Raw genomic sequence first — 23,964 nt, 5'->3', positions numbered from 1 at the left:
ACTTTAATGAGAAAAAAATCCTGTCTTCTTGCCTCCAGTTTGTACTCCTGAAGACAACAAATGCATGCCAGAGGGCAAGTTTATCTTGCCCTGTTAGGGGGGCTGCTTCCTAAGGCAATTCTGATTTATTTCCAATTCTTATAACCGTTCAGTTTGGCGCGGCAATCACCAGACATGAACCTGGAACCCCCCTCCTCTACGAGACGCGTTTTAATTCCATCAATCAGATAAATTGGAGTACCAAATGCAGCCCTTATTGCAATCGAATTCACATTATTATTGTATTCCTGCATTATTATTTTTTCTTTGGACCAATAATCATTTCACACACTGGTTGGCGCCAAATATCAAGAAACCAAATAGCTGAGCGCGGTGGAGTGTCTGGATTCGACAGTAGTCCTACAGTAATTACCGTGTTCAGTGCAACATAAATTATTCACAGTTATTTACACGCAAATAAACAAACACGCAAATAAATAAATAATCACAAGCCTATGTGAGCACCTGTACAGGAAGGAGGAAGAGCAAAGAGATATCACTTTGACTTCCACAGGGTGCCTTTCAGCCTACTATAAGTGTGATGCAACATTGATTTATATTTTGGGGGGCATAGTAGCGTTTTATATAACATTTTTAAATTAATTTAACATAATGCATCTTTAGGTAAATTTGTAAAATATTCTAGCTATGCTAGCAGCCTGCCTAGCTGTTTGCATAGGAAATCTTCACTGCAGACACCTCCATCTAGCCCTGTGCTATAATTGAAATGGCGCGTTTAGCTGGAGGCAGGTTGTGAGGGCGCTTTCTGCAATAGCAGAATGCATGTCGATAGACGTCATTTGGTTTTAATGGCCTACAGGACATTTGGCGTTACTACTGGAGACATTAGTGGAGAAGGGACAGGGGAAAATCGCCGCATGAAAAGTATCCAAGGAAATCTACATATGATTATTTTATTGACACTTTGTCAACACGTTACCAGTGTGCCTTTGTAATAGCTGTAAGTACACGACTAGGGAAGCGTGCCCTGTTTTACTTATTTAACTGGAGAATGGAAATGTATGCCTAGCTGGAAATGCCTGGGGGATTTTTACATCAGACGAAATGACAATGATTAAAATCTGTTTTTTTCCTGCTCTAAATATATTGAGCGACGTGACACTTGCTTGATATTGAATAGCACTTAACCGTTTACCCCCCGCAAACCAGAACGTTAAACCGTTACGGGGGCTGATATATCTATATTTTTTACCGGAAAATACGAAACATCTGACATTAATTATTATATCAGGTCATATACATCATTTTTGTAACAGGGAGAGAGTATCACTTATTCGTTTTTAAAATCTGACTGGGTGCGAGTAGAGCTAATTGTAGCCTAATCCTTGCCCCAGAGGCGTTTGGGCAGCCCGGAGCAAGAAATCTTTTTTAGCGCTGCTCTGTTATTTAGCGACAGGATTATTGTCTTTCTTCTCATAACAGACCGGTAGTATCATTTAAGCAAAAAGGGCACTCAAGAAGCTAAAATACGAAGCAGGATTTGACCGACTCAAATTTTAACTGTATACAAATAAGAACCGAAAAGGGAAAGGAGAGGTCTCTTCCATGTATAAGGTAAGAACGCTGCTTTGCTTCTTCCTGTGCCGCTTTTGTGGAAAGAGCTTGGTCTGAGCAAGTCAGCCAGCATCAGCTATAGATAGATCTTTAAAGCCACAGCGACCCTTCTTTTTAATCAATGTAGCTTTCACTGTAAGATTCACATGTTTTAGAACAGTTTGTGGATACAGTGTTGGCAGTTTCGTTCCAAAGGAGCGGATTCTACTTGAGGAATGCTTGGGTCAGCTATTGGATGGCACTCTAGTTCTACGACACTCGGGGCATGTGAAAAAGGGGAACGCAGTCATCAGCTGGGACTGATATAAACTGGCACGGATTCCCTTGGACTCCTACGATGTTTGAAACGGTATGACTAAATTCATATTAAGATACGGAATTTCCTCATGATATGATAGCCTACAGTATCAGCGAACAAACTATACTCAACACCAGGTAATTTGGAATAACTTCACTTGTAGTAGGGCTGTGTTTTGTCCAGTCTGGGAAAGGTGTGAATGTTTGTCTCGGCTGTAGTCTTTCCCTTGTTATCTATTGATGCTGTTGGCATATTTACGCATTCATTTTACGCATTGTTCGCTTTTGTATCAAACCTCTCTGGATCATAACTTCATGTTGGTAGAAATGAGTAAGACGCCATATTGTGCATCTGGTTATCCGTGGGCATCCATGTAAACTGTGTTCAAGAGTGCAAAAGTGGATACACTATGGATCTCTGCTACTGTGCATGTTCTTTGGGCTATTTGATTTTATAACAATTACGCACATTCTAATCTTTGCTTTGTGCAATTGTGAAATATCTTTCTTTGGTACACCATTGCCCACAGTGAAACCCAACTCCTGTGAACGTTTCAAACCGACTTATTGGCTAGAGTTACTACAGCTGGAATGTTGGTCAATAGGAAACTATTATAACACAAAGTCAGGGAACAGACGTCAGTTGATCTCATTCAAACGAGTCAATGGTAATAGTTCCGGTATTTGTCTATTTTTATTTGAGAACTCTTGTGAGACTATAAAGGAATCGAGTTTCCTGGCTTATAGCCTTTTAATAATGTTAATCTTTGCCCCCCATATTGATCATATATATAATAGTATACATATATATAGAAAAACATATATAAATATATATATAAAATAATATGTTTTCCAATATTTCCAATATTTCACGTAACCCTCCACTCCGTCAACTCCTCCGATTTTAACCATGTGTGTGTGTGTGTGTGTGTGTGTGTGTGTGTGTGTGTGTGTGTGTGTGTGTGTGTGTGTGTGTGTGTGTGTGTGTGTGTGTGTGTGTGTGTGTGTGCGTGCGTGCGTGCGTGCGTGCGTGCGCGCCTCCTATCTGGTATATATTCCCCCAACAGTATTATCGCTATTGGTTACTGTGGCCCATGGCGAAATGAAGAGGTGGGATAGCCTCATACGCCAAAAACTTCTTAAGCCTTTTGAAGTCTTTCTTTCACTGGGGCCTGAAATGTATCATCCAGCGTCGTATTAAATGATCATTATTCCTGAAGGCTTGGTGGTGTACACAGCGAGGCGGGCAACACCCTGGAAAATTCTGTAGTCTTCAACAACACTTTGTGCCCCAGGGCATCTCGCCTGGAGCAAAGGGCTGAATGAGCCCTAACAACTGCCTTCTGTTGACCTTTTATTCAAAGCTTAGTAAATGTGCTCTTGCATGGAAGAACTAGTTGATGAAATGTCTTTCTTTCAAATTATAATAATTTAGTTTATTCCAGCGACCCGCCATTTTTGCAGACATGATGGATATATATTTTTTCATGAAACCATATCCTAATGTAAGTTGTTTGACATTTTCTAACTATATCTGTTTCCAATGAAACTGACTCTGATATTAATTAAACGTTTGTGAGTTGAGATGTTGGGATTTAATTGACAGGCGTGTGCGTAATTTTTGCAAATTACAAAGTAAATAACCATAGGAAAACATGTTATTTTGATCAATCTTAATTCAATTCGATTGTGGTGATTGGTTGTACGCAACTATGATCCCCAATACCCACATGTCTGTTTAATAGCCTACATCATTGTTTAATAACCCAACTCTGACGAACTGTATCCATGCGCCTCGGACTGCGCTGTGGCCTGAAGCGCGCCAACCCAGTGTATGCTACCTAGTTTGGGAGGGATTCATTTAACGGATAGTTGACATTCATGAAGTGGTCATATGTTTCTCATGCCTTCCATCCAACATCCCCAATATTCACACCAGCCTGAGGACTTGCATCCTTTCTTGGTTGAACATGTGGCAAAAGCGTGCCCACGTTTCTAAAAGGTCATTGGAGGATTCCCGAGCAATTAATTAAAACCCCTGACCATGTACATTTACATACATTTTCATGACAGATATTATAGAGTTATTAAGTAGTTTGTCTTCACATCTTGGTTGGTCCTGTTATTTTTATAGTGTTTGATACATATAATTTAACTTGACTCCTATGATATGAGATGCTATTTTTAATGCACCAGGGGTGAATGTTTTCTTATGTGTGGTTCAGGAACAGAGTTAATCGGGAACAAATGTCCTGGATTCCGTATTCTCAGATTGGTGGTTGGTGTGTCTGGGCATATCACGTCTAACACATAACACGACCTTTAATTAGAATATTGCAGTTTGTTTTATCCCCCTAGAGGCTGACACCTAGCATTCCTCTTTCTGGAGCCGTAATAATCATCCTCATATCCTGCCCCCCGGCGTTGAATGAAAAGATGCAAACATACTTCATTAGAACGGTGGCAATAACTTGTAAACTAAATATGCGAGCAGACAGACATGGAAGTGATCTGATAAGGCTCAGGATCGCACTGGTGGAAGATACCGACTCTCTGAGACCCGAGTCATTTATGATGTCTATGGCTTTTCCATTTACTTGTTTTCAGGAAGGAAGAAGCATGTCCCGACTGTCTTTGACCCGGTCCCCGGTATCTCCTATGTCCACACAAGGAATCCCTCTACCGGCTCAACTGACAAAGTCGAATGCTCCGGTTCACATTGACGTCGGGGGACACATGTATACTAGTAGCCTGGCTACTCTCACCAAATACCCAGACTCAAGGTAAGGAATCAGATATTCTCATTCAATAAGTGAAATGTGTTTGTCGTTTATTATCCACAGTACCAAGATGTGCCACCCAAGGTGCTTTTGTTGCAGGATTATTTTTAACATTGTTTTATATAGGAGTGTAGCCTACTGATACATTTTGTACTTGAAGTTGTCTCCCACCATAAACTTAAATAAGTCATTGTGCACAGTAACACTTTTGTTGGCACATGATGCTCCAAAACCCCTCATTACAAGTTTTTGATATCAGTGATATACTTGATTGCTTTAATGATTGTTTCTCTCTAGTTTGATATTGTATGTTGGATAGCCGAACCTCCATATGGCCTCATTTGAAATGTATTTGATTATAACATGTTTATAACACATGGACATTTGTTAATTGCAGTTGCTGACTCTTTTATTCACTGAAGTGATGCTACAGGCTTATGCACTTGAATTGTACATTATGGAGAGAGAAAATGTCAGCTGTTATTTCCCCATTATAGTAACAAAACCAATTTATCTAAAACCATCTCTAATCCATGTCCAAATGATTTGCAACTAAAAACCAGCCATGCAACTTTATAGTAAAGCTAATAGTTTATGCTGAAGTTAGTTTGTGCTTTCTATAGAAATTACCCCTTATGTTATATATTCCATGAGCTACGTGCCCAAGTCAATTGCTATTACTAGAAGCCAGAGTTTCAGCTAAGCCACGGTAAACATACATCAGTTTGTAGGAAGATCTAAGGAAATGCTTAGAGGAAATGTTTCAACATAAGTCTTGGATAGTCACACAGCTCTGACAGGAAATCACTGTCAAGTACTTTGTTTTCTATGTCCCTAAACCAGCATGATTTATCTTGTGAGAAAATCTCCATGCCTATAATAGGCCATTGTTTATCCTTAGTATAATTATGTCATGTCTGTCATTGCTATAAGCTGTGTGTTTGGTTCATTTAAGAGGGTTGGACAGCAAGACAGGACCAGACACTGCAGGTACACAATACCCGAGTGAACGTTTTTGTTATTACGAGCATTATGTGCATATTACCCACCGTTTTATGACATTAGAATTAGAATTTCAGTAAATCAATAGTTGATATATTTGGATGACTTTCCAGATGTTCAAATACAGGTTGTTTCATATACACTCACTGGACCGCCACACATATTCCCTGGATGTACATTATGCAAATGATTCTGTGTTGTTTTACACTTATGTTTATACTATTTGTCATGTAACTTTTACACTACCATGTACCTTACACAGTGGCGGTTGGTGCGTTTAAAATGAGGGAGGACGTTTTTTTTAATGGACATGGCCTTATCTTTATTACAGCATATTGGATGACTACCATTCATATTCCAATCACCAAATTCAATGTTACAGCAATAGGTTTAGGCTACAACATGATACTCAAATGTTCCCTATACCAATTATGAGGTTGCTACAACCTACAAGCCTATGAATGAAAGTTTATAACGTTGGTGCACACAGGTCGACTGAACATTTTGAGGCTACAGACAGTGACACATGGACAGACAGTGACACTTTCAATACCGCCTTGCACACTCTTGCCTGCATCTAGCTGATCTAGGGTGTAATTATTAGTCCAACAGTTGCAAACAAGAGTTTCTATAGGACAAATTCAGATATGTTTTTCCCCGTTTCGTTCTGTTTACTAAGAAACGTGTTTCAACAGAATCGGCAGAATGAATACCCCTCTGATCATGGGAAAAACACAGTTGACTTTCCTAGCAGCCAGATTGTATCAAATCAAATCAAATGTATTTATAAAGCCCTTTTTACATCAGCTGATATCTCAAAGTGCTGTACAGAAACCCAGCCTAAAACCCCAAATAGCAAGCAATGCAGGTGTAGAAGCACGGTGGCTAGAAAAACTCCCTAGAAAGGCCAAAACCTAGGACGAAACCTAGAGAGGAACCAGGCTATGAGGGGTGGCCAGTCCTCTTCTGGCTGTGCCGGGTGGAGATTATAACAGAACATGTCCAAGGTGTTCAAATGTTCTTAAATGACCAGCATGGTCAAATAATAATAATCACAGTAGTTGTCGAGGGTGCAGCAAGTCATAATTACTGTGTATGTCTATGGAAGGGGGTGAGAACTATGAGCCTCCTAGGTTTTTTATTGAAGTAATTGTACTCAGAGGAGGATGGAAGCTATCTGTCTTCAGGGTACACTGTTGTGCTACCCTACAGAGTGCTGTTGAGGCTACTGTAGACCTTCATTGCAAAAAGTGTGTTTTAATCAATTATTTGCTGAGATGTGAATATATTTAGTATAGTTTTATCTAAAATAATAACTTTTTTAAATGTTTTACCATTTTTATTTTTATGAAATTCTGTTTTCTGAAATTTACTGAGGACAATGGCCCTTCCCTTCCTCCTCTGAGGAGCCTTCACTAACCTCACATAATGATGTTGCATAATGATGTTACACATTGCATATACATTATACACAAGGGTGAAAAGCCATACAAATGTAGCATACATGCTGTATAGTAAGGAGTAGCAGTGCTTTTACAGTAAAAGTAATGACAGGATACCACTGCGTATGTGAGAGCCAGTTCTCTCTCTCTCTCTCTCTCTCTCTCTCTCTCTCTCTCTCTCTCTCTCTCTCTCTCTCTCTCTCTCTCTCTCTCTCTCTCTCTCTCTCTCTCTCTCTCTCTCTCTCTCTCTCTCTCTCTCTCTCGCTCTCTCTCTCTCTCTCTCTCTCTCTCTCTCTCTCTCTCTCTCTCTCCTCAGTGTTCCACACAGCCTGCCTCAGGGGTTCACTTTCCTCTGGAGCCAGTGGAGGAGGAGCCCTTTTATTTGAATTAGGATAATGGCTGACAGAAAGCAAAACAATTACACTGCAATAGCCAGACTTATAAGCAGTCTTTTTAGAGGACATCCGGTGTGGTGTGCATGGAGGTGTCTAGTCCCAGTCCACCATCCATGATCCACTGAAACATAACAATTAAAGAACAAGGTTCAAAGAATTGTAAGTTGATGATTACTTTTAATAGATTGCTGCGTTAATAATGCAGAGTGCATAGAGAAACTTAGTCTTGTAACTAATGTCTGGGTATTCATCTTCCTCTGTACAGACTGCAGTAAGGGACAGAGGTCATCAAACATTGATACCCGCTCTGGGGAGTTCACAGTTAAGGAGATAAGCGTCAGAGCTCCATTCTACTGTGGCTGAGGAAAGTAAATGAGAAGAATCTTACACAGACTAGGAAACTATTTTGAAATGACCCTTGACATAAGTTATTGCTTATTTTAACAATTTCTCTTGTATAGCTAAAAAACATAAACTCAACTTGGGTATTCAAACCAGTAACCTTTTGGTTACTGGCCCAACACTCTAACTACCTGCAGCCATCCCTGGTACTGTGTACAATGCCAGGGGTTCCCAAACATTTTCACTTATGCCCCCCTCCAGCATTCGGGACCCCCCATGTCTATTTCTATGGGCACAAGCATTGTTCATGACACAAACTGTTCACACTCCTCTTGTTGGTGGAGAGAACATTTTTTCTGGTATAAAGCTAATTTGATTGCAATTCTACACATTTTGCCATGTCTAATGTGTATTTATGTGATATGTCAATGAGTCGAACATCACAACAAAATCTATGGGCAAAAAAACCTAGCTAAAAAACCTTAGCTGACATGGGCTCGTTGATCTGGACATTTCTGACAAGTTATAAATATCTCTCTAAGGTATTCAATGACTGACATGACAAGAGGAATACTGATGATGCACTACCCAATTTCAAAATTGCATTCTACAATTATTTTTATTTTTTTGAGGGTGGACCCCCACAGTTTGGAAACCACTGTAGTGTGCTACTATACCACTTGTTCTACATTCACTCAATATACCACTCTCCAAACACACTATTACTCCCCTTTATGAATGTCTTTTACACATGAACAACATTATTCATTAAAGTTTGAAATAGTCAAGAGTTCAGTAATATTTGAACCTTCAGTTTTAATCTCTGTGTACACTTGACAATGGACTTCCCTACCCTGTTGTAAATCTATTCACAGAGCCAGTGAACACCCTTGAAGTTGGGTTTGATACATTCATCCAAACACACTCTGGGCATTTGTTTTCACAGACATATGTAAGATGTCCTGCAATGTATGTCTAAATTAATTGGGAATCTATTGAAGACAGCTCAGGTCTTTCATTTTGGAGAGAGTGAAAAGCTGCACTTATCTTGACCCACCCACATCCCTAGCCATGAGTTTCAGACTCTAAACTGTTAGTCTGACATGTGTGGGTCCATGAGATGTCTACCGCCTGCTCAACCACGCTGCCTCTACTCAGCACCGCTGGGATGGGAGATCAGAGATGCTCCTGTCCTTCACAAACTCCCACTCTGCCCCTCTCTCTCTCTCTCTCTCTCTCTCTCTCTCTCTCTCTCTCTCTCTCTCTCTCTCTCTCACTCTCTCTCTCTCTCTCTCTCTCTCTCTCTCTCTCTCTCTCTCTCTCTCTCTCTCTCTCTCTCTCTCTCTCTCTCACTCTCTCTCTCTCTCTCTCTCTCTCTCTCTCTCTCTCTCTCTCTCTCTCTCTCTCTCTCCCTCTCTCTATCTCTCAGGCAGGCAGGCAGGATGGTGTATAGCTCTCTACCTGTCTGACATGACAGAAACAAAGCTGGGTGAGCGCGGGGGTCCGTCTTTCAGGTGCGGAGGGCCCCCAATCGGTGATTTACCAAAAGGAAACACTGAGACTGAGGGAGATACAGAAATGGAGAGAGGGGAAAAAGAAAGAAAGAAAATAAAAGAAAAACAGGCAGCATTTTAATTGCTTTTTAAAAAAGTGGAGATGAAAAACAGAGTTAGCCTGGAGGGGTATGGTGAAATTCTAGCTGGAAGAATTGCAAGACCATATGAGAAAGGAACACCTCAGGCATAACAGGGAGATGAGTATTGGTTTTTTATAAAGCATTTTGCATCGATTTTCAGAGAGAAAGGGAGAAAGAGAGAGGGGCAAGATGGAGAGAAAGAGAGAGAGAGAAGGGGAGGGAAAGAGAGTGGAGAGAAAGAGAGGGAGAGCATCTTTGAACTGGCTCTCTTTATACAGTTAACAGGAAAGGAAAAACAGGGCAAATTCTACATGATAGGATTCAGTCTATACCTGATGAAGCCCTTTGATACAGTTACTGTGTGTGTCTTTACAAAGCAAAGGATTGTAATGGAAAGTAAATGCAATTCACTTTAGAAATGTAAACTATAAAGTCAAAGCTATAAAATGGTCCCGTGTGGCTCACTTGGTAGAACATTGTGCTTGTAATGCTGGAGTTGTGGATTTGATTCTCATGGGGGACCTGTATGACAAAGTATGAAAATGCATGTGCTCACTACTGTAATGTGCTCTGGATAAGAGTGTCTGCTAAATGACTCAAATGTACCACAGCTCTGTGTGTGTAGATTCCCATAGCATCTCTCTTTCTTGTGTTATGTCTTATACCAGGATTTAACAGTCACTGGGCAAAAGCAACTTGTGAGAATGAGACTTTCTGGTGATTTTCTTTGTGGTTTAACTGTACTCAGCTGACCTAAAAGCTGTTAGCATGATTAAAGAGCTGATTACATCAGATCAATGATAACAGAGAAGACTTCTCTCTGCCAAGAGCTGTTTCTGGGAGAGAGGAGGGAAATGTTTCAGTCAAACCATTTTAAAGGTTACTCTAAATACTCTGAACTGCCACTTCTACAGAAAACTGTTGATTGACACATACAAATACTTAAGTAAAACAGTGATAGAGACACCATGTCAATCATGTCTCTAAAATGACCAACATAAAAGTCCTATTTCTCTTCCTTCCAGGTCTACAGCTATTATCACCTAGTGCAGATCTGAGGTGAAATGAATGAACTAATGGTTGAGAGCTACAGTAGCTAATGATGCAGGATCTTAATTTGGGCCAGTTTGCCACATCAGCAAAAGAATCCTGCAGCAACAGGAAATGTGAATTATTATGTGGATTATAATTAAGGGATTTTTTTGTAAGGGAAAATCAAGTCTGAAATGTAAAAGTGGAAATTACAAACTTCAGAAGCCTTTGTACACTACATATTTTTTATTTCCTGCATTGCAAGAAAGTTCTCCTGCAACAGGGTGATCAAAGTAAGATCTTACACCTGTACCATGACAACCTCACAAGAGATGAGAGAAATTTGTAGTTTCCAACCATATCTCAAGGCATCGTATCGACAGTATATGGAAGGATGAAAGCTAACAGATTACTGCATTTTCCAGTGTTAGCCAGGCTCCTTGTTCACTCCTGGTTACAGTTTGAGAGGCCGACTATGGATGGATGCTTGGATGCTTAGAAGTTATGTCCATAATTCATGGAATTTACCTCTGTTGTTCTGCATTCTAATGGGAAACCTGCATCAGTTATTTTAGAGAAATTACTTTTTGAGTGAATGCTGATTTTTACAGTGAATAGCACGAGGTGGAATAGTCACACTTGGGCTCTTACTTGTTTTCAACAATGAACCAAATCAATACATAATTCAGTGGAACATTTGTATTTAAAACACAAATAGGTATCAGAGTATGAGCATCAGAGCATCATGGATTCAAACACTATAGAGAATCATATATCATACTTCATTGTAGAAAACCCCAGTTCAATTTTTTATTAACCCTTTAGTAATAGAGCTTTAAACTGAACCCATAACATTAATATCTGTAAGTACCAGCTGAGACACTGTATGTTGTCCTAATCACACAGCAGAAGGGACACTTCAAACAGGCCTGGAACACAGGACATGTCCCTTAAGCCCCTTGTTTCAACCAGGATGCTAATACATTTCAGACTTAGAGCTAATAAAATGGAAGGTAATTGTTTGAAGGCAGCCGCTCAACTCAACCTCATCCCATTATATGTGTGTGTTTCAATTTCCAGAATCAGCCGTCTGTTTAATGGCACAGAGCCCATCGTGCTGGACAGCTTGAAGCAGCACTACTTCATCGACAGGGATGGAGAAATATTCCGGTACATTCTCAGCTTCCTCAGGACCTGCAAACTGCTTCTCCCAGATGACTTCAAGGTACATAATGATTTGTATTTGCACACCATAGCATCATGTGTACAGTATCTGCGCTGTAGGAACTCACACAGTGTAGAAATATACAAAGGATAGATGATTGATTCAAAGTTTGAACTTCCCTCTCATCTGAGAAGAATGTCCAAGGTGTTAGTTTTCGCTATCTATCAATTTATATTGTAAACATTATTAACATTACATTCACATTCAATATCAGCAGTCATTTTTTAAATTAATAAAAAATTGGAAATCAAATAAAATGAATCCCCATCGATTTATCATTAAAGTGATGCTTTGAAGGTATTGTATAATTTCAGCCAGTAATTCTGAATTTGATATGTTACGAATTGCAAATTATTCTATATATATATTTTTTATGTAATTTGTACAATATGTTACAATTTGTAAGTGCTTAAGATCCCAGACTGAACATTTAATATACCGTGGAAGAAAGGTGAAAATTGGTCTAAAACATAACATAGTTCTGTGATGTGAACAAAGCCCAGAGCTGTTGTTTCTCACCAAAATGATTTCTATAGAGGTGAGGCCAGGTGAAACAGGCTGTATAGCCCCTGTTCCACTTGTTCCAGTCTGACAGTACCACCCAGTCTCCCAGCCACTGCCTCTCTCTCTGCTCTCAATAAAGTGCCATGACAGTTTAAAGGAACTGGGCTTGAGAGGGAAGTAGGAATACTAGACAAGGTGAGAATAATGTGGTCTTGATTCTGACAGAGGGGAATGTGTGGGGAGGGAGTGTATTGTAGGGGATGTCTACAGAAAGACAAACACACACACACACACACACACACACACACACACACACACACACACACACACACACACACACACTTTTATACAGTGCTCTATCTGGGAAACTGGAGCGACTTTGGTCCATGTTAGCCCACTGTGGCTGCACACACCTGTCTCCTGTTTCAGAGTGCGCATGAGGAGACTCCTTCCTGGATGCGCTTGGCTTAGCAAAACAACCGTCTCTGGAAATATACACATCTTATTGTTGCTAAGTTATTCTACTTAGAAACAGAGAAAAGATTCAGGCCAACGATCGATCATGGACTCTGGCCAAATCTTCTGTGATATAACCACTTTGATCGATCTAAAACACAATTAGTAAAATGTCAAGTTCCGGTTGATGATGTCTAAGGAGAGCATATTCAGTACTCCATCTGTTCCTGTCCATCCGGATCCCTTTTAGTTCAGTCTATCATACCCAAACTTCCATGTCTTTCCCTGTCAGCTTGGAGTAGTTCATCACTCTGGCTAAGGGGAGTAGAGGAGAGGCAGATCCCCCTGGCTAACTCTCAGGGCCAAGCATTATGGCTGAATGGGGACTGACCTGAACAACAGTGAGAACATGAAAGCTTCCTTCACATTTTTGGCAAATGACATTTTGGTTTTGGTTTGATCTGTATAGTGTACTGCATGGAAGCTATAGCTGTTCTCATCCACTCCTATTCTACACAGTCCAATCAGCCAATGACTGTAAGTCAAACGAATGCAGCATCGGGCCTCCTTGTTTCAACTCATTACATGAATTCACTTGCATCATCCAGCCTCCTCTCTCTCTCTGTTGATCTGCATACCTTTCAATTTGTGTGAACTCTGAAAAAAATGCAAATATGGTTAGGAGGACTTGAGCATGTTCTTATCTGAACACAATCAGTGTTGGCGTCGCCCCACGCCTGGGTCTCTTCTGCTGCTGGCAGCCAACATGCTGTGTGTTTAGCTAAATCAATGTGAAAGCCTGCTTAGCAGTATAGTAACAAATATTCAGCATATATCAGTAGATGTGATACAATATTCACCCTTAATGTACTTTCCACATGAAATATTTCAGACATTATTCAGACTACAATGAATCACAAGGTGTGTAAGCAATGCTCAGTCAAATTAGGTGATGGTCCTTAACCATTCTGGTGTGTTTTTGCATGTTATAATTATATTATATTATCAATGAAGAGTAAGTTCTTTATTTCTCAGTACAATCCAGTAGATTTCTCAGCCACTCACAGTGATAGACAAAGTGTTATTATAATATTAAGGCTAACTCATTTCATATTCATTATCGTCTTGTTTATTATCACTGCATATAGGTCAGTGGCGTTGCCATATCCATGTCAAATGACAGTGCAGAAGGTAACTTCTAATTATGCTGGTTTAATTACCTGTAAAAACTCTTTTGTTCCTGTTTTGGATCAAGATAATCTCTCTCTGTCTGCTCCTTCTCTGTCGCTCTCTCCCCATCTCTCTATTTTGCCCCCCCCCCCCAACTCCCTCTATTCTCCCTTCGTCCTTCCCTGCGATGTTGCCTTGCCAGTGGGTGATCAGGTCGGATCATTATTTTGGAGCTCAACCGGCCTGTCTGGACACAGGATTGTGGGATAGATTGTCTCTTGGAGCTGGCAGCATACAGCCAAGACAGAGCTGTTGGGCCTGTCTCCCCTCTCATCCTCACTTCAGCATTACGTTAGGATTATTCTGTTGTTTTCTGTTCTGCCGGCTCAGGCTCAGGATGACTAAAGTGCCTCGCAGACAGACCCCTGTTAAAAACACATCCATCCGTGGCTTCAGACCTGTGAAGGATGAGGAGCTACACTTCGATACAGAGAGCACCCCTAAGGGGGAACGTCTCTTTATGTATTTTGTCAGCCGCAGTGAGGAGGGTCAAGAGAAGGGAGAGAAAAAAGTGACCGACCCACCTCTTCACCTCTTTACATTCTGTAATATTAAATATTAGAATGTCGGCTTAAGATGTGTTGGGTCACCGCCTGCTTCAGCTAGAGTTGGTTTTGGGCCATTCCTGGTTTTCAGATGGGGGGTCGAATGAGGGTTAAAGAAGCAGAAGGTTTTTCATGTTAGGATTTTTCAAGCAGGGGGATTTGAAAGTGGCTATTTCTTCCATCCTGACTGAGGCAGACAGGGTTAATAATATGCTGTTTGCTGCTATTGCCGTACCATACTCTGTACCCAGCAGTGTTCTGGAGAGGCGAGGGAAAACTCTTTTTAGATTTGGTTCCCCCAGCACCCCCAGCACCCACAGCCAATGATGATGCAGGCAGACTGAAACAGGCACGCTCTCTTTCTTTCCTCTGCACAAACCCGAACTTACTTTAGAAGTGCATAAAGACTATAATACACAGCGATCATCAACTTTTCTCTTGAACCAGATTCTTTCATCAAGAAAATGATTAGAAGGTCCTGATATCGACCAGATACATGGAGGGTATGGCAACTCATTATGTCATGGGAAATATTGTTTCCCTTTGTGCTAGGTTGAAGATGACAATTGTTAAGACAACAAGATTCTAATATCCCAAAGCTCTTTTCAACAATGTGACCAGCTATGCTAGTTAGCAATGCTGCTGCTAGTTAGCATGAGCGCAGGTCCAAGATTTATGACAACGTTATCTTAACCTATGTGTATTTTCGATCTACCCTTTATACAGGAAATACATCAAATGACATTTTTAGGAGTGCAGCACCCATAAATGTAGCAACTTACCTTTGTATAATTTCCAGTTAGAGCTTCCGGTAGCTAAATCAATTACTGATTGTTTTGCAAGCACATTTACAATACTCATTTGACACAATATAAAATTGTGATATCAGAGCTTAACATCCGGCCACTATTCACATTAGACATTACCATAAAATCTCCTCTGTGTAAAGCATGCATAAAAAATCAACCATGGATTATATTATAATTATCCTCATGTTCACTTCTTCTCCCATATATATTCCCCTCACCTCCCCTCTGTTAGCTAACTACCAATAGCTTGCCTTTCTTCCTCAGTCTTCCTGGTATTTTCTATGGTAGGGTTGAACGATGGTGCCATCTGGTCTTGTGGGAAATTAGAGGCAAGAGCGCAGGGGCAAATGGCCCCCAGCAAGCACAGCCCAGGGGGGGAGGCAGCTAGGCAATCTGCTGCAGCTAGACTGTCTGCACATAGGAATGTACCATCCCATCCCACATCACTGCAGCCTGGGCTCGCTGAGCCTCGTCTCACTGACACAGGCCTCTATAGAGTAGAGCTCAATACAACATGCTAGAGGATTACTCAGCCCTGCCAACAGCTACTGTTGGAGTAGAGAGTGACTGGCTGATTGTAGCTATGGCCATGGTTAGCATGGTAATAAAAAACAATACAGGCCTTTCTTGTAAACAACTGGAGACTGATCTGGTTTACCAGTGAATCATTCTTCAATCTGAGATATTTTAATGTTCAATGTGGGCCTAACCAAGACCATTTGTAACCAGGAAATACCATGAGATTAATATGAGGGACTATAAAATACATTATTTTAAAGCCACTTTGATACAGAACTGATTTTTCCATTGCAGGTTAGGAGAGTTTACACAGCAGGTTAGGAGAATTAACATAGCAGGTTAGGTGTCTGAGGTTAAGGTTAGGGAAAGGGTTAGGGTTAGCAAAAATGCTCTCCTATCTTGCTAAGAAAATCACTTCGTATCGAAGCGGCGTGAAAAGGACAAAGAGGTCTGACATGAAAATGACTTGGATTTGAGTGTTTGTGCATGTTCCCTATCCTGTCCCATCCAGGAGTTCCACCTGCTGTACGAGGAGGCTCGGTACTACCAGCTGTCCCCCATGATTAAGGAGCTGGAACGTTGGAAGCAGGAGAGGGAGCAGCGCAGGACGGCCCAGCCCTGTGACTGCCTGGTGGTGCGGGTGACGCCTGACCTAGGTGAGAGGATCGCCCTTAGCGGGGAGAAGGTGCTCATCGAGGAGATCTTCCCCGAGACTGGAGACGTCATGTGCAACTCGGTGAACGCCGGCTGGAACCAGGACCCCACGCACGTCATCCGCTTCCCCCTCAACGGCTACTGCAGGCTCAACTCTGTCCAGGTAGATAACGTTTTGTCTGTGCATGTATGTCGGCAGCCATCTTTAATCATCACTAGAAGGTTTTTTTCCTGGTGATGAAAACCCCAGAGAGCCTCTGTGAATTCTGTTTTCCTATAGTCTTGAGGGAGCAGGATTTAAAGTGGGTATAGTGGTGTATCACGTTTTACAGGTGTGAAGTTGACTGTTGACTGTTCTAAAGTCATCACTGGTGATCTATAGGACAAGGACTCCACTTTGAAATGTCCATGTAAAGGCATGTGACATGATTTGTAGCCTGCGTGTAGACACATACAAGATGACTGTTCTGTAGCAACAACCCCTCATCATAACTCACATGGGATAATAGTTATTCTGATGTGATTTAGAGTGAATTTGTTTAAGATGTTCGGAGATAGTGACACGTTTGTTCAGCCACTTGTAGGCGTATGTCACAGCAATAATATTCATCTTCCTCTCAGAAAGCACTCTTCCATCTCCAAGGTTTGAATGAGGCTTTAAGGAGCAGAGCAGCCTCTCACCACAGCTCTGTGGTATCATCAACACCTCATTGCCAATAGCCATACAGATCAACACATAGAGGAGCCTCACCCAGCACCCAGCATGCCCCACACTACCCCCAACACGCCAGGCAGGCGTTGTGCTCTGACACCTCCACCGTCCTCCTGCCAATGTGAGAGACCACCTCCGGGGCTGCTGCCTAGCTGCCTGAGCAGCGGGACAAAGCCTGTCTCCTCTCCACTGTCTGTCTGCCTGCACTGAGGCCATGTTTCCTTCTCACAAAAATGAGAGGGGTGAAAAAAAATGATATGCATAATTTACGTTTGACTCCTTTTTAAGACACAGCTCCTCTTTTTAAAAAGACTCCAATATAACACCGCCCGGGGAGATTGAAATACACGTATTGCATTTTTTAATACCATACTTACAATTTCTCAAACAGCCTAAACCGGTTTATACTTCTTTTATAGATTTTTAAATGGCTTGCAATATAATTAATTGGCCGCATCAACTAACACAACATTTTCCCACTATGTTTACCGCCGAGTCTGGTCTCAGTGTGCGCCGTACATCTGTTTCAAATGGACTGGGAAGGATCCTTACTATTTTAGGTTTCATTGTCAGGCCTTTCCCACAGACAGTGGGGCTGAGGTGAAACCATCCCCATTATTCAGTGTCTGCATCCCAAATGGCACCATATGCCCTGCATAGTGGGGAATATGGCACCTTATATGGGGAATAGGGTGTCATTTGGGGCTCAGGCAGCGTGTGAATGACTTTGCGCTGGTAGAAACGGAAGCCTGCCTTCTCTTCAGGGTTCCCTGTTTGTGATGTTTGTGTTAGTGAATGAGGGACAGAATGGGGCTCTAGAGGGCTTTGTCTCAACGTATAGCCTTTGCACCGATGAGGAGGTGTTGTTCGCGGCAGGGCTCTTTCTCTCTCTGGGCTGGCCCCTTTAAGACAAACGCGCATGCGCACAGACACGCGCACACACAAACACACACACACACAAACACACACACAAGCACACTGCAGGGGTTGGCAGATAGGCTCATTGAGCTGCTGTAGGTGAGGGGAACAGAGAGCAGAAGGAGGTGTTTTCTGGTGTAAGGGGAGATTTTTCTAAACAACTTCCTCATCCTGTCCTGTGTCATTGTTGTGTGAAGGTATGAGAAGGTTATGAGAATAATCCTCATCTTACCTGGCCAGACAATGTGCCTGTGATCTGATCCCGACCCAAGGGAATGCAACCACACCCTGCCCACAGAGGAAGAAAGAGAAGAGAAAAAGAGAGAGAAAGTTTTGAGAAAGAGATGGAAAATAGTGTTGGGAACTTGTGTATTTCTGTGTTGACCTGGTTTGGATTCTTCAGTCTCAGTTTTAAATACAGAGTCATCTGATGCCCTTAGTTACAGCATTTCTCTTCCGATACAAGGGCAAGTACATTCATTATAATTGATCCCCAATAAGATTTTGGGCGGCTTACTTACTCATTCTGTCTGAGAAAACGTTCTTGCCAACTCCAACCTAAGAGAAAACCTATAAACAACCCCACCTTGGTGAGTGAACGATTCATTCCTCCAGTCATGAAGGAATTTAAGAGGAATAATGCAAACCACCTGTGATGTAGAGCCATGGGAAAAAAGGACTGGGACGCTTAAGAGGGAAAACATTTAGCTAAAGAGCCACAGAGGTGTACACACACACACACACACACACACACAGTCCCGAAGCAGGAGCCGGCCGGTACCCAACTCCATACATCACAGTGATGGAGCACTGTGATCAAGCCAGACGCAATCCTTCCTTCATCACCCTGACAGCAACACTACTCTGAGACGGCCCCTGTCCTCCCTGTCCCCTCTCACTGCCAGGGCTGCCAGGGCCGGGGACATTACATGGCCTAGCCAATCTTTCTGACACGCCATGTCACATAGCCAGCCTATCAATCCATACCGGGTCAGATGGTAACAGGGAGAACATGGCTCAAACCTGCAGTCTGCCTCAATCACCACCACCTCCATCACCACCACCAGCACCATCACCACCGACTTCACCACCGCCATCACCACCACCACTACCATCACCACCTCCATCGCCACCCTTCTGGAAAAAAAACACAGAGCACATGATAAACTTAGCTACCAACACTATTTCTGGCCCTCCTGTGTCAAAGCTTTACTACAAACTTATATTGTGAACTTTTCTCTTAGACAAGGCAGCAGTTGTCCCCCCTAGAAATGGAACACTTTAGTGTGATCAGACAACCACTTTCTAAGGTCTTTTGATGCTTGTGATGAAGTGGAGAATGAAGATTATGTAGAAACAGCGGTGCGCCTTGTCACATTTGAATGGCCATGTATAGTCAAACAAAGTAGGACTCCCTCTGTGCAGCACCACATTACTCTGAGTCTGCTCTACCTGTCACTCACACCCAGCCCTATATCCTGACAACTGGATACCTAGACCCCCAGTGCCAACGTCCTAACAACTGGAGACTAAGACCCACCGCCCTACATCCTGACAACTGGAGACTGAGACACCCAGCACTACATCCTAACAACTGGAGACTAAGACCCCCAGCCCTACATCCTAACAACTGGAGACTGAGACCCCCAGCCCTACATCCTGACAACTGGAGACTTAGACCCCCAGCCCTACATCCTGACAACTGGAGACCCCAGCCCCACATCCTGACAACTGGAGACTGAGACCCCCAGACATCCTAACAACTGGAGACCCCCAGCCCTACATCCTGACAACTGGAGACTGAGACCCCCAGCCCTACATCCTGACAACTGGAGACTGAGACCCCCAGCCCTACATCCTAACAACTGGAGACTGAGACCCCCAGCCCTACATCCTGACAACTGGAGACTGAGACCCCCAGCCCTACATCCTGACAACTGGAGACTGAGACCCCCAGCCCTACATCCTAACAACTGGAGACTGAAACCCCCAGCCCTACATCCTGACAACTGGAGACTTAGTACCCCAGCCCCACAACCTGACAACTGGAGACTGAGACCCCCAGCCCTACATCCTAACAACTGGAGACTGAGACCCCCAGCCCTACATCCTAACAACTGGAGACTTAGACCCCCAGCCCTACATCCTGACAACTGGAGACTGAGACCCCCAGCCCTACATCCTGACAACTGGAGACTGAGACCCCCAGCCCTACATCCTGACAACTGGAGACTGAGACCCCCAGCCCTACATCCTAACAACTGGAGACTGAAACCCCCAGCCCTACATCCTGACAACTGGAGACTACCCCAGACAACCTGACAACTGGAGACTGAGACCCCCAGCCCTACATCCTGACAACTGGAGACTGAGACCCCCAGCCCTACATCCTAACAACTGGAGACTGAGACCCCCAGCCCTACATCCTAACAACTGGAGACTGAGACCCCCAGCCCTACATCCTGACAACTGGAGACTGAGACCCCCAGCCCTACATCCTGACAACTGGAGACTGAGACCCCCAGCCCTACATCCTAACAACTGGAGACTGAGACCCCCAGCCCTACATCCTGACAACTGGAGACTGAGACCCCCAGCCCTACATCCTGACAACTGGAGACTGAGACCCCCAGCCCTACGTCCTAACAACTGGAGACTGAGACCCCCAGCCCTACATCCTGACAACTGGAGACTGAGACCCCCAGCCCTACAGCCTGACAACTGGAGACTGAGACCCCCAGCCCTACATCCTGACAACTGGAGACTAGACCCCCAGCCCTACATCCTAACAACTGGAGACTGAGACCCCCAGCCCTACATCCTGACAACTGGAGACTTAGACCCCCAGCCCTACATCCTGACAACTGGAGACTGAGACCCCCAGCCCTACATCCTAACAACTGGAGACTGAGACCCCCAGCCCTACATCCTAACAACTGGAGACTGAGACCCCCAGCCCTACATCCTGACAACTGGAGACTGAGACCTCCAGTCCTATGTCCTAACAACTGGAGACTGAGACCCCCAGCCCTACATCCTGACAACTGGAGACTGAGACCCCCAGCCCTACATCCTGACAACTGGAGACTTAGACCCCCAGCCCCACATCCTGACAACTGGAGACTGAGACCCCCAGCCCTACGTCCTGACAACTGGAGACTTAGACCCCCAGCCCTACATCCTGACAACTGGAGACTTAGACCCCCAGCCCTACGTCCTAACAACTGGATACTGAGACCCCCAGCCCTACGTCCTAACAACTGGAGACTGAGACCCCCAGCCCTACATCCTGACAACTGGAGACTGAGACCCCCAGCCCTACGTCCTGACAACTGGAGGCTTAGACCCCCAGCCCTACGTCCTGACAACTGGAGACTGAGACCCCCAGCCCTACGTCCTGACAACTGGAGACTGAGACCCCCAGCCCTACATCCTGACAACTGGAGACAACTGGCCCTACAGACAACTGGAGGAGACCCCCAGCCCTACGTCCTGACAACTGGAGACTGAGACCCCCAGCCCTACATCCTGACAACTGGAGACTGAGACCCCCAGCCCTACATCCTAACAACTGGAGACTGAGACCCCCAGCCCTACATCCTGACAACTGGAGACTGAGACCCCCAGCCCTACATCCTAACAACTGGAGACTGAGACCCCCAGCCCTACATCCTGACAACTGGATACTGAGACCCCCAGCCCTACGTCCTAACAACTGGAGACTGAGACCCCCAGCCCTACATCCTGACAACTGGAGACTGAGACCCCCAGCCCTACGTCCTGACAACTGGAGACTAGACCCCCAGCCCTACGTCCTGACAACTGGAGACTGAGACCCCCAGCCCTAATTCCTGACAACTGGAGACTGAGACCCCCAGCCCTACGTCCTAACAACTGGAGACTGAGACCCCCAGCCCTACATCCTGACAACTGGAGACTGAGACCCCCAGCCCTACGTCCTGACAACTGGAGACTTAGACCCCCAGCCCTACGTCCTGACAACTGGAGACTGAGACCCCCAGCCCTAATTCCTGACAACTGGAGACTGAGACCCCCAGCCCTACGTCCTGACAACTGGAGACTTAGACCCCCAGCCCTACGTCCTGACAACTGGAGACTGAGACCCCCAGCCTTAATTCCTGACAACTGGAGACTGAGACCCCCAGCCCTACATCCTGACAACTGGAGACTGAGACCCCCAGCCCTACGTCCTGACAACTGGAGACTGAGACCCCCAGCCCTACATCCTGACAACTGGAGACTTAGACCCCCAGCCCCACATCCTGACAACTGGAGACTGAGACCCCCAGCCCTACGTCCTGACAACTGGAGGCTTAGACCCCCAGCCCTACATCCTGACAACTGGAGACTGAGACCCCCAGCCCTACGTCCTGACAACTGGAGACTGAGACCCCCAGCCCTACATCCTGACAACTGGAGACTGAGACCCCAGTCCTACGTCCTGACAACTGGAGACTGAGACCCCCAGCCCTACGTCCTGACAACTGGAGACTGAGACCCCCAGTCCTACGTCCTGACATCTGGAGACTTAGACGAGTGCTGCACAGGCATCTCTAGCCCCTCTGGAGATGTGTGTGTGTGTGTTTGCGTGTACGCACGTTCGTGTGCCTGCATTCCTGCGTGTGTGTTAACTCCAGTGTTTGTGTGTGAACTCCGGTGTGTGTATGTGTGTGTGTGTGTGTGTGTGCACTCCGATGTGTGTGTGCACTCCGGTGGCCATCAATATTACATCACGCTCTGTTTCCAGCCATGAGGCTCATCCACTTTGATTCCTGCCTCACCGGCTTCTCTTACTGCGTTCTGTTCCGTTATGATGCTGGGAGGTTAGTGGAGCGAGCTTGATATGTATCCCCTGCTCATCCCCATGGCGACCCCGGGTTTGAGTGGCAGCGCTGTGATGTCCCTGTATGCTGTACAGGGGGGTGGGGGTTGAATGTGACAGTGGCTGATCCCTCTGCAGCCAAGTCAACCCTGCAACAGTGAGAATAGTTTAGTTTGCTACAGTAGGCTACGTTTATGAAGGTGCACAGGGGATGAAGTGAGCCAATGCATTTGTTCACTTTCTGAGCTTCAAACATAGAGGCAGAAAAAGGGGAACAGAAAGTGCTGCTACAGTGAAGAACTGTATGCAACTATGCAACTTTCAGAAAGCACTGTAACTTTTGGGCAATGAGTTTTGGGTTCTGTGAAAGAGCCAATACCTTATTTACAGCTAGAAGGGTTAAAAACACTTGAACATTGGTACATTTGGCATTTTGAATCAAAGATCAATGTGTTGAAATTCAATCTGACATTTTGAGGTTAAATGCAATCTACAGTATTTACAGTGTAATAATGCCTCATTATCAAAATGTTTTAATTAAGAGTATCTTTATTGATCAACCCTAATCTCCTTTGTGACTGAACGCTTCGCCTAACGTGACAGAGTAAAAAAATATTATTTTTTTAAAAAAAAAAAAGATATGGGGTGAAAATGCAATGTGATGCAATGATCAAAGCAGGGAGTGTAATATCATTTCCATAATCGTTACTCCTCTCCATCGTCTGTCGTGGATTTGGGGAGCGTTCGTTTGATGCTTCGGCAGGTCTCTTAATTAGTGCCTCTCTTAAGCTCACCATCAGCCGTCTGCCGCCTCTCTTTCCCACAACTGATTGACTCCGTCATCGTCACAGAGCTCCGGAGGGGAGGGGAGGAGAAGAGAGAGGGAGAGGGGGTAGTTATCGTTGTTGGAGTTAGTTAGGTGAAAGAAGAAAAATGCTGTTGTCCCACATTTAATCTCAGTGTGTGTCCCAATTGGCACCCTTGCCTATTCCCTATATAGTGCACTAGT

The 23,964-nt window shown here is 44.0% G+C and overlaps 1 protein-coding gene across 6 annotated transcripts in view; it reads left to right on the top strand.

Annotated features, from left to right (window-relative positions):
- Positions 1 to 779: 779 nt before the first annotated feature.
- LOC135557454 (BTB/POZ domain-containing protein kctd15) overlaps positions 780 to 23,964 on the top strand; it is a 29,393-nt gene continuing 6,208 nt past the window's right edge. Inside the window, exons 1-4 of one of the 6 annotated variants that reach the window (XM_064990764.1) lie at positions 780 to 1,000; positions 4,519 to 4,694; positions 11,621 to 11,765; positions 16,340 to 16,645. In XM_064990764.1, the coding sequence (XP_064846836.1) occupies positions 4,531 to 4,694; positions 11,621 to 11,765; positions 16,340 to 16,645 (615 nt within the window). In that variant the 5' untranslated portion in view covers positions 780 to 1,000; positions 4,519 to 4,530. The other 5 variants (XM_064990746.1, XM_064990739.1, XM_064990755.1 and 2 more) reach the window with 5 other exon arrangements.

The sequence above is a fragment of the Oncorhynchus masou genome, chromosome 2 (genome assembly GCF_036934945.1).
Source record: "Oncorhynchus masou masou isolate Uvic2021 chromosome 2, UVic_Omas_1.1, whole genome shotgun sequence".
NCBI classification, from domain to species: Eukaryota; Metazoa; Chordata; class Actinopteri; order Salmoniformes; family Salmonidae; genus Oncorhynchus; species Oncorhynchus masou.
This window is presented reverse-complemented; position numbering and strand designations above follow the sequence as displayed.